Here is a 12435-nt window from a genome sequence, read left to right as displayed (position 1 = left end):
ACTTGTTCACTTGCCTTGTACGGTGAATTCCATATTCACCTTATCGCTCACTTGTTTAAAAACAAACAAACAAGGAAGTGAAAATCTTTACAGAGGCCTCCACTCCTCTGCCTTTTCCTCCAATTAGCTATGGCATTTTTCAGTTATTCACTGTGAGGAGCTGAAATAAATAAAATTTTAAAAAAGCTGTACGGCTTGTTTCATCTCTGTGTGCTTGATTGATCACTCTCTATGCTATTCCCAATCCTCAGAGAGTTATTATATTTTTATTCAAGGTTTTATGGAGTTTGTTCTGCCCATGTTCTTAATTAAAATGCGTGTCCTTACGCCTTATGAACTCGCCCGGACTCGAGGTATGACCTTTGGTCTGGATCTCTGAAATATAGGCAGAGGAATAGGGAAGTCAGTCATAAAGGTTAGGTTGTAGTAGCGACCCATGTTGTTGGACTGTGAAGGGCAGTACGGAAGTAGATGAAGGCCAAGTTAGGAGTTAAATTAGGAGTTACTTTATCAACCTTTTGGGTACTATGAAAAAGACGGCCAACACTTTCACATGGGGCGGCAGGGTAGCCTAGTGGTTAGAGTGTTGAACTAGTAACCGAAATCTGTCATTATGCCCCTGAACAGGCAGTTAACCCACTGTTCCTAGGCCGTCATTGCAAATAAGAATTTGTTCTTAACTGATTTGCCTAGTTAAATAAAGATAAAATGCTAATTAAATATTACCAAGAAAATGGCCAAATTTTTAAGACATTTTTGTAACACAAGATGGGAGGAAAAGATGAGTGTCTTGATTTTTATAGGATTTTATTCTGTAACAAAGTAAAGTAACAAAGTTGTCTCTCTACAGTAGTCTGTCATGTATCTTTTCTGTTCCCTTTGTCTCACCATTGCACACTAAATAGCATGAGCAAATTGAAGGGAAAAGAACAGTAGCTACCTGAAATTCACTATGACTTGAAAAAGATCCTCGTCCAGTAATGTAAACTGGTCTTTGAGGCCATGCATCAGTGTTCTGTCTATTTGCCGTTTCTAATAGAACACTATAGTAAGGGCAGAAGTCACTCATTCTCTACATGAGGTCTTTTTGACATGTTCTAGTACTGGCAGAAAAATCATTGTGATCAACAATGTTATTTTTGAAGTATGTAGTTGTGCTCGTAGAATATTTTAGTTATGTCATGTTTGAACTCCTTTATGTACTAATTCCAGTAGAAAACTTGAGTCGAGAATGAGAAGGATAAGACAGGGATATCATTACGCTCAAGAAACTTTTTGCAAGGATATCTACACTCATTTAACATACTCTATCTTTATCTTGTCCTAGACTTGAATCTGAATTGGGAGCAGGCATACTTCATCTTCATCTCATACTAGAGTTGAATGAGATCATATTGTGTTTCTCCTCAGGTTCTGGCTCCAGTTCAGTACTGACAATGGATCAGGTCCAGGATCAGCGATTTGTCTGGATAACATCTCCTTCAGTATGGACTGCTTCCTGGCCTGTAAGTATTGTTGTTTAGGGTTGTAAAACAACAATTTCAGACTGTCAATAGTAGTAGACAATTTAACCCATAAAGTGATTTAAGAACAGATTCTTATTTGCAATGTCAAACATGAAATAGAAATTAGAAAGTCATTTTAAATGTTTACATCATTTAGCAGATGCTCTTATCCTGAGCGACTAGGGCTCTTGGTTCCAACTCTCTTAAAACACTTAAAACACCCCTTTCAATTTTTCAATTGTAGTCAAGGTTCTAAATTAAAAAATGTCATTGGTACCACTGGTGTTTCATTGATTGAGATATAGCATATATGGCCTATATGAATTCTAGCTACTTTTTACATGCTCTAAAAAAGATTAGGAACTGGGTGGTTCGATCCCTGAATGCTAGGTACGACAAAATATTTATTTTTACTGCTCAAATTACTTTGGTAACCAATTTAAAATAGCAATAAGGTACCTCGGGCCAATATACCACAGCTAAGGGCTGTGTCCAGGCACTGTGTCGTGCATAAGAACATTGTACACTCTTTAAGAGTGTCAAGTTTGTGAGTGACAACATGCAAGAAATCAGTCATTCATTCATTGCTATGACCATTGATCTTCTAAAGAAGTTGTCCCTTTTCATTTTGTTCTGGGCCTCCAAATGTTTAGATACTCTGGTAAAGTAACCAGATTGTTAGCTTGATAGCTAATGAGGTAGTTTATGAACAGGGCCTAAAAAAATTGTCAACCAGCCACTGGGAGGTAGTTTTTACCAGCCAATACATTTATTGCCAGCAAATACGTTATTTGCCATAATAAAAAACGGTTTCCAGGTTATGGATTTCCCCCATTTCTTTAAAGGTTTTCACTCTCAAAATCACACATTAGAAATAGAAACACAACCAACTTTAATGTTCTAAGTCCACAACAATGCTTAAACCAAATCAGAAGACCAAATAGGGCTAACTTCTGTATACCACCCCTACCTTGTCACGACACAACTGATTGGCTCAAACGCATTATTAAGAAGTAAATAAATTACACAAATTAACTTTTAATAAGGCACACCTATTCATTTAAATGCATTCCAGGTGACTGCCTTATGAAGCTGGTTGAGAGAATGCCAATAGTGTGCAAGGCTGTCATCAAGGCAAACAGTGGCTACTTTGAAAATGTTTTTTATTTGTTTAACACTTTTTTGGTTACTACATGATTCCATATGTGTTATTTCATAGTTTTGATGTCTTCACTATTATTCTATAATGTAGAAAATAGTAAAATTGAGAAAAACCCTTGAATGAGTAGGTGTGTCCAAACTTTTGACTGGCTATATATATATATATATATATATATATATATATTCTTAAAGGTCAAGACTTGGCTGACCTTTCCCACTTTATCCATATGGTAATTGAGATGGAAAGAAATCAGAGGAGAAACAGCAACACATGATACTCACGTCTCTAATCAGCAGAAAATATGCTGTATATCCCTCACTCTCTCCCTCACGCTCTGAAGTACCTGTTTGAACTGGTCCCACCTGATCTTGCCTCCTACCTTCCAATTTTAAGAAATGTATTTTCATTGTTAGTGCGGCCACTTGAGTATCTGGTCAATAAAATAGATAATCTGTGACTGTGCCCAGAATAGCAAGCTGGGGAGCTCTGAAGCTGTTGCCGCTTGGAAGACGGACAGTCATTAAGGCAAAACGGGTGGGATTTAACCGACTAAACTCAATTACAGACAGAGACATAATTAGGCTCTGGGGGGGTCGTTTCACTGGTTCATCTGCCTGCTTTGAATTCGACGCTCAGTGAGATTGTCACCCAACAAACCAGGAACATTCCCAGAACATTAGCTAAGATTCCCATTAAGTTCTGGTTAGGGTTTTAGCTAACATTGGGATGATAACATTCAAAGAATGTTTTTGATAACAAAATCTTATTTTTTTTGGTTTTATAAAAAATGTCCTCATATTGTTCTCCTAACATTTGTTAGATTGTGGCAAATCAAGCTTCGCTCCGGCAGTCAAATCAAATCAAATTTTATTTGTCACATACACATGGTTAGCAGATTAGCAGGATGCTCTCGATTGTGCATCTGTAGAAGTTTGTGAGTGCTTTTGGTGACAAGCCAAATTTCTTCAGCCTCCTGAGGTTGAAGAGGCGCTGCTGCGCCTTCTTCACAATGCTGTCTGTGTGAGTGGACCAATTCAGTTTGTCTGTGAAGTGTATGCCGAGGAACTTAAAACTTGCTACCCTCTCCACTACTCTTCCATCGATGTGGATAGGGGGGTGTTCCCTCTGCTGTTTCCTGAAGTCCACAATCATCTCCTTAGTTTTGTTGACGTTGAGTGTGAGGTTATTTTCCTGACACCACACTCCGAGGGCCCTCACCTCCTCCCTGTAGGCCGTCTCGTCGTTGTTGGTAATCAAGCCTACCACTGTTGTGTCGTCCGCAAACTTGATGATTGAGTTGGAGGCGTGCGTGGCCACGCAGTCGTGGGTGAACAGGGAGTACAGGAGGGGGCTCAGAACGCACCCTTGTGGGGCCCCAGTGTTGAGGATCAGCGGGGAGGAGATGTTGTTGCCTACCCTCACCACCTGGGGGCGGCCCGTCAGGAAGTCCAGTACCCAGTTGCACAGGGCGGGGTCGAGACCCAGGGTCTCGAGCTTGATGACGAGCTTGGAGGGTACTATGGTGTTGAATGCCGAGCTGTAGTCAATGAACAGCATTCTCACATAGGTATTCCTCTTGTCCAGATGGGTTAGGGCAGTGTGCAGTGTGGTTGAGATTGCATCGTCTGTGGACCTATTTGGGCGGTAAGCAAATTGGAGTGGGTCTAGGGTGTCAGGTAGGGTGGAGGTGATATGGTCCTTGACTAGTCTCTCAAAGCACTTCATGATGACGGAAGTGAGTGCTACGGGGCGGTAGTCGTTTAGCTCAGTTACCTTAGCTTTCTTGGGAACAGGAACAATGTTGGCCCTCTTGAAGCATGTGGGAACAGCAGACTGGTATAGGGATTGATTGAATATGTCCGTAAACACACCGGCCAGCTGGTCTGCGCATGCTCTGAGGGCGCGGCTGGGGATGCCGTCTGGGCCTGCAGCCTTGCGAGGGTTAACACGTTTAAATGTTTTCCTCACGTCGGCTGCAGTGAAGGAGAGAGTCTCCGGTGGGTTTATTGGGTTTAGGTGGGTTTAGGTCAGGTTGCCATTGTCCTGGCCTGCAGCTTTACACTGCTCCAGAGTATGCCCACTGAGTCCCAGTGGTATCTATTTTCACAGTAAAACGAGTCCTATATCGAGATAACCTGAAAGGCTGCTCAGCAAGGAAGAAGCCACTGCTCCAAACCCACCATAAAAAGGCCAGACTATGGTTTGCAACTGCACATGAGGACAAAGATCGTACTCTTTGGAGAAATATCCTCTGGTCTGATGAAACAAAAATAGAACTGTTTGGTCAGAATGACCATTGTTATGTTTGGAGGAATAAGGGGGATGCTCGCAATCTGAAGAACACCATCCCAACCGTGAAGCACGGGGGTGGCAGCATCATGTTGTGGGGATGCTTTGCTGCAGGAGGGACTGGTGCACTTCACAAAATAGATGGCATCATGAGGATGGAAAATTATGTGGATATATTGAAGCAACATCTCAAGACATCAGTCAGGAAGTTAAAGCTTGACCACAATTGGGTCTTCCAAATGGACAATGACCCCAAGCATACTTCCAAAGTTGTTTCAAAATGACTTAAGGACAACACAGTCAAGGTATTGGAGTGGCCATCACAAAGCCCTGACCTCCACCCTATAGAAACTGAAAAAAGCGTGAGCGAGCAAGGAGGCCTACAAACCTGATTCAGTTACACCAGCTCTGTCAGGAGGAATGGGCCAAAATGCAGTACACTTATTGTGGGAAGCTTGTGGAAGGCTACCCGAAACATTTGACCCAAGTTAAACAATTTAAAGGCAATGCTACCAAATACTAATTGAGTGTATGTAAACTTCTGACCCACTTGGAATGTGATGAAAGAAATAAAAGCTGAAATAAATAATTTTCTCTACTATTATTCTGACGTTTCACATTCTTAAAATAAAGTGGTGATCCTAACTGACCTAAGACAGGGAATTTTTACTAGGATTAAATGTCAGGAATTGTGAGAAAAAAATATTTTAAATATATTTGGCTAAGGTGTATGTAAACTTCTGACTTCAACTGTACATGAGTTCTGCCTCTCAGTCAAAGTTGCAGTGAGGTGTTTTATATGCAGACCACCACCCGGTAGATTGATTATGATATGTGCCCATATCAAAGCATCAGGATATTACATTTACAGAAACCTAATCTTTTTACATTACACATTACATCTTATTCATTCCTTTACACTTGTGTGTATAAGTTAGTTGTTTTGAAATTGTTAGATTACTTGTTAGATATTGTTAGATATTACTGCATGGCTGGAACGAGAAGCACAAGAATTTCGCTACACTCGCATTAACATCTGCTAACCATGTGTATGTTACCAATAACATTTAATTTGATTTAATACATGTATATTTTGGTCATTTAACAGACACTTTTATCCAGAGCGTCTCAGTCAGTGCAATCAACTAAGTTGGTAAGACAACCACATTTCACAGACATTGCAAGTAAAACTTTCCTTAAAAAAAGCAACTATCAGCAATATATTAAGAAAAGATGACTGCAAGTGTTAGTGCAAGAAAGACAAGCACAAAAGCAACACAAAACAGCCTATATGTGTAAATAAGATCATTTTGGTCATAGTCAGTCTCATTCAAAACTGAGATTTACGTCATGATAGGAAAAAATGGTATGTCACACAAAGAAGGGTACCATAACAGTTTTCCTTGGGTCGGGTTTATTTCAATCCTGCTCTCATGCCAATGTTCCCGTGCACAGAGAAAGGTCCATACAGAAATGGTTTGTTGAGATCGATGTGGAAGAACTTGACTGGCCTGCACAAAGCCCTGCCCTCAACCCCATTGAACACCTTTGAGATTAAATTTAACACCAACTGCAAGCCAGGTCTGATCTGCCAACATCAGTGCCTGATTTTACTAATTATCTTGTGACTGAATGGAAGCAAGTCCCGCAGCAATGTTCCAACATCTTTACAGAAGAGTTGAGGCTGTTATAGCAGAAAAGGGGGGGGGGGGGGATCATCTCCATTTTGATGTCCATGATTTTGGAATGAGATTTTCATCGAGCAGGTATCCACATACTTTGGTCAAGTAGTGTATTTTAAAAGGTCAATAGCTCCAAATTTCAATTACTTAAAAACCTCAAACTCCTTATAAATTGTAACATTTCATATACAAATACTGAATGCATTTAATGAGACAGCTAAAATATATATTGTCCCATTTACATTGTGTAATTTGTTGACAGTCTCTTACTAGCCCCAGGGATAGGCTATCCAATGTCAAACCAATTTTGCCACAGTCCCACACGAGCCGGCTGAAGGTAATTGGCAAAAGAAGTGGGCTAGCACTAGCTTGCCTAGGTGACTTCAAGACACAAGACCTAGTTAAGCTGTTTGAAGTTATCTAAAAGGGTGTGTTTGTGTAATTGTGAACTATTTTGACAGAGTGAATGTACAAACGCTTGCCACGTGCAATCACACAAAGAGAGACACCCACATTAAGCCACCCCTCAAGACTTTGTTTGGCTTCAGCCTCTTAAATTATTGGTCTCGTTTTTGGGGGCTTTGGCCTCTTAATGACCAAGCCAAAAAAAAACGAGTCCAATAATTAAGCATAAAATCCCTGTTGTCGATATTTCAAAAAATATTATCTTAAATATGAACTGTTTGTGTTGACCTGACAACCAAAATGGATGTCTTTCCCATTTTTTCCATTAGGGTTTGGGTCTTGAGTGGAATTTTACAGTCAGTGCATGGCTAAGACCGAAAGGCATGTACTGTACTCGAAGCGGTACTTACCGCACACAGCCATGGCGGGAGCCCCTTGCCATATTATGATGAACGAGAGCAATTCAGCTCGAGGAGGTAGTGATGGCAGAGCCAGGTCAGGGGAACCGAGGGGGGAGGGTGTTTTTAGGAGATTATTAAAGAGACAAAAATGAAAGGTAGCCATTTTTTACAATGTCCCATAATGCCTGTGGAACGATGCGTGGAGGAAAAGTGGATTATCTGTTTTTTTGGCGAGCCGGCAAGAGCTGGCAAGCCGACATGATGTGGGGAACAAATGGGGCCTGTCATCATAATTAAGAAACATGCAGTTGGCTCTCAACTTGATATTCAGATGAGCTAGTCCCAAACAGAGTCCTCGATACATTTTCCAGAGATGGATAGATTATGTATCTGGAACAGAAAGGCGCTGTTCTTTCAGAAGCTGCTCGGTGGTAAGTAATTCAAAGGACCACCTTTAAAGGAAGTTGTCTAAATTAGTGGTATTATGTTGGAAGAAAGGGCCAGCCCTACTTCATTCATCATTTTAAAAGGCAACTGATTGACCATCTTGAGCCAAAGCAGAAAATGTTTTGATATCATAAGCTCGTTCCAGTTTTTAACTCTGCAAGACATTTAATATAGAACAAAATGCCCACTACTCTAGCAGTGGCTTCACTGCTAGAAGAAAAGGTGTGAAATAGAACCAAAAAAGGTTCTAGGGCTAGCTTCATATATGGCCCTCCAAAAGGATCTATCTAGACCTGCAAAGCACCCTTTTTAGCAGTATACTATAACCCATTGGTGAGTTGATGACTATGGACACTGGTCTCCTGAAGGACAATCAATCAAGTTTAGTTTTTAAGTCCCTTTTACAGCAGTTGTCACAAAGTGCTTATACAGAAACACTGCATAAAACCCCAACGAGTAAGCAATGCAGCTATAGAAGCACGGTGGCTAGGAAATACTCCCTAGAAAGCCAGGAACCTAGGAAGAAACCTAGAGAGGAGCCAGGCTCTGAGGGGTGGTCAGTCCTCTTCTGACTCTGCCTGATAAAGATTACAAGAGTACATGGCCATTAAGGCCAGATTGTTCTTCAAGTTGTTCTAACCTTCATAGATGAACAGCAGGGTCGTCAAATAATAACCACATACAGTGGCAAGAAAAAGTATGTGAACCCTTTGGAATTACCTGGATTTCTGCATACATTTGTCATAAAATTTGATCTGATCTTGATCTAAGTCACAACAATGGACAAACACAGTGTGCTTAAACTAATAACACAACTTATTGTATTTTTCTTGTCTATATTGAATACATAATTTAAATATTCACAGTGTAGGTTGGAAAAAAGTATGTGAACACCTAGGCTAAGGACTTCTCCAAAAGCTAATTGGAGTCAGGAGTCAGCTAACCAGGAGTTCAGTCAATGAGACAAAATTGGAGATGTTGGTTAGAGATGCCCTGCCCTTTTCAGGGTTTACTAGAAGTGGTGGGTAGTGGGTAGAGGCGCAGAGAGCAGAGGGTTCAGGGAAATGTAATTATGTATTCTCCGGCACAAACGGTCACGCCAAATTGCAGGGCGCATAACACTGACTAGCCCAAACACAGGACAAACAGTCCGGAGAAAACTAAACGAAAACACATTCACAACCAACAGAGTAACAAATAATCCGCACAAACCTAAGCGGGCCTAACAGGTTTAAGCAGACAAAAATCAAGAAACACAAAAAGGAACAGGTGCAACTAATAAGACTATACTAACAGAAAAGGAAAAAGGGATCGGTGGCGGCTAGTTGACCGGCGACAGGCAGGGGAGCCACCTTCGGTGGGAGTCGTGACAGCCCTGTTAAAAATTATTCACAAAATTTGAGTTTGCTATTTACAAGAAGTATTGCCAGATGTGAACCATGCCTCGAACAAAATATATTTCACCAGACCTAATATTAAGAATTGTTGACTTGCATGAAGCTTTAAAGGGTTACAAAAGTATCTCTAAAAGCCTTGATGTTCATCAGTCCACGCACGGTAAGACAAATTGTCTATAAATTGAGAAAGTTCAGCACTGTTGCTACTCTCCCTAGGAGTGGCCGTCTTGCAAAGTTGACTGCAAGAGCACAGTGCAGAGTGCTCAATGAGGTTAAGAAGAATCCTAGTGTCAGCTAGACTTATAGAAATCTTTGAAACATGCTAGCATCTCTGTTGACAAGTCTACCATACGTAAAACACTAAACAACAATGGTGTTCATGGGAGGACACCACGGAAGAACCCATTGCTGTCCAAAAACAACATTTATGAATGTCTGAAGTTCGCAAAAGAGCACCTGGATGTTCCACAGTGCTACTTGCAAAATATTCTAGGGACAGATGAAACTAAAGGTTGAGTTGTTTGGAAGGAACACACAACACTATGTGTGGAGAAAAAAAAGAACAGCACACCAACATCAAAAACCTCATCCCAACTGTAAAGTATGGTGAAGGGTTTGGGACTGCTTTCCCGCCTCAGGTCCTGGACAGCTTGCTATCGTCGACAGAAAAATGAATTCCCAAGTTTATCAAGACATTTTGCAGGAGAATGTAAGGCTATCTGTCCACCAATTGTAGCTCAACAGAAGTTGGGTGATGCAACAGGACAACGACCCAAAACACAGAAGAAAAATCAACAACAGAATGTCTTCAACAGAAGACAATATGGCTTCTGGAGTGGCTCAGTCCGAGTCCTGACCTCCACCGAATTGAGATGCTGTGGCATGACCTCAAGAGAGCGGTTCGACACCAGACATCCCAAGAATATTGCTGAACTGAAACAGTTTTGTAAAGAGAAATGGTCCAAAACTCCACCTAACCGGTGTGCAGGTCTGATTCGTAACTACAGAAAATGTTTGGTTGAGGTTATTGCTTCTAAAGGAGGGTCAACCAGTTATTAAATCCAAGGGTTCACATACGTTTTCCACTCTGTGAATATTTATACAGTGTGTTCAATAAAGACACGAAAAATAATAAATGTTTGTGTGTTATTAGTTTAAGCAGACTGTGTTTGTCTATTGTTGTGACTTAGATGAAGATCAAATGTTATGACCAATTTATGCAAAAATCTTGGTAATTCCAAAGGGTTCGATAACTTTTTCTTGCCACTGTAGGTTATAGAGGGTGCAACAGGTCAGCACTTCAGTAGCAAATGTCAGTTGGCATTTCATGCTATAGCTGAGCAATCAGAGGGTGACATACAGACAGACAGACAGACAGACAGACAGACAGACAGACAGACAGACGCATGCACCCACGCACGCTTGCACACACACATTTACACTGGCCTGGGAAGAGCTGCAGTTGACAGGTGAGGGGGAGCGCATGTGGAAGCTTGCACTGCTTCATTTATCAATTTAATTCATTAATTTAATTCAACTATTTCCTGAATGGACAGATTGCATGAAATTTGCACCAGAGTGCGTATGGCCCAGTACATCACTGGGGCCAAGCCACCTGCCATCCAGGAGCAGACAGTGCTGCTACTCGCTGTTTATCATCTATTATCTATGCATAGTCACTTTACCCTACATGTACATATTACCTCAATAACCTTGACTAACCAGTAGCCCCGCACATTGACTTGGTACCGGTACCCCCTCTATATAGCTTAGTTATTGTTATTTTATTGTTGCTCTTTTATTTTTTTACTTTAGTTAATTTAGTAAATATTCTTAAATTGGAGTTGTCTATTTTTTTTGCTTTACAATTATTTTTCTTAAAACTGCATTGTTGGTTAAGGGCTTGTAAGTAAGCATTTCACGGTAAGGTCTACACCTATTGTATTCGGCGCATGTGACAAATAAAATGTATTTTGACAATTTACAGGACATTTGTCTACTAACTTTTTCATTTCTAATCATGGTCAAACAACATTTTGTGGCTTTTCAGTGGAAATAATTGGATTTGTGAGAAATTTGCAAAGTTGAGACATCCGGAATGCTCATGAAATTCTAATTTAGACATCCGACAGTCCCTTTAATGGACAAAATGTCACAGTTGCTCAAAGAGTATGTTCACATGTGAGTGACAAAGGCAGGTATGATATAACCTGGCTATTAACATTTGACTGGATCTCACATGGATATGACAAGGATTCCGACAATAGTCTGACGCAGTCGCACAACTGACACTGACATTGTGTTCTTGGGAGCTGTTCTTCAAACTTTTTTAATGGAGAATTTCAATGGTTTAGAACACTATTAACCACATTGGTTTCCACTGCTGGTAACAATACCTTGAAATTGCAATCACTATATCAGCATTTTGATAGTGACTCAATGATCATACGTTTTTTTTACCTTTTTTGTACGGTTGGTTCGTTGTATAATTTCTTGAGGAACGTCAAAACTCTTACAATCAGATTGGCTATTTCTATCTTGCCTTTCCAGTTTCTCTGCTGCTGATTGGGGAACAGACCAATCAGAGACTGGGATTTACACCTGGCCCTTGCAGCTGATTATTGGGAAGAGTGTTATTCTTTTTCCCACTGTACCCTAGTTTGTGTGGGTTTTAACCAGAAGTCCAGTATGCAGTCCCATATCATCGTAGCCCTCCTCACAGGCCCAATTCACAGCCTCCGCAAGGTCTAGTACTTAATGTCCAGAGTAGCAATACCTAATCAACATCCCTTTTACCTGGGATATGTATTTTTAGGTTAGAAATTGAGGGGGAAAAGATCAAGGCACTTGTGAACTTTATGATCTAAGGCCTTGGGGTAGGTTGAGGAGGTTGGTCTGTCCATATGCTTTATTGGGTTGAGCTGGTGGTATGGAAGCCCCGGATCCAATGTACTTACCCACCTAGGGATGGAGGAAGATGGGAAGGAGTTGGATTTAAGCACCCCCAACCTTTCCCACCACCACCACTATATCCAACTCTATTGGTCTTGAGGTAAGAGTGCCCCCTATTGGACAAATCAACACCATGCAACTTCAGATTGGGGTTATCCAGCCAAGTATTCACCAAGCTTAAACCTGGGCCATGTT

At 40.9% G+C, this 12435-nt stretch overlaps 1 protein-coding gene across 1 annotated transcript in view; it reads left to right on the top strand.

Annotated features, from left to right (window-relative positions):
- LOC110504172 (ALK tyrosine kinase receptor-like) overlaps positions 1-12435 on the top strand; it is a 629320-nt gene that overhangs the window by 591201 nt on the left and 25684 nt on the right. Inside the window, exon 10 of the mRNA XM_036962248.1 lies at positions 1411-1505. Within this exon, the coding sequence (XP_036818143.1) occupies positions 1411-1505 (95 nt within the window). The remainder of the gene's footprint in view (positions 1-1410; positions 1506-12435) is intronic.

Source organism: Oncorhynchus mykiss, chromosome 25 (assembly GCF_013265735.2).
Source record: "Oncorhynchus mykiss isolate Arlee chromosome 25, USDA_OmykA_1.1, whole genome shotgun sequence".
NCBI classification, from domain to species: Eukaryota; Metazoa; Chordata; class Actinopteri; order Salmoniformes; family Salmonidae; genus Oncorhynchus; species Oncorhynchus mykiss.
The sequence above is the reverse complement of the archived record's forward strand: the minus strand, read 5'-3'. Positions and strand labels throughout refer to the sequence as shown.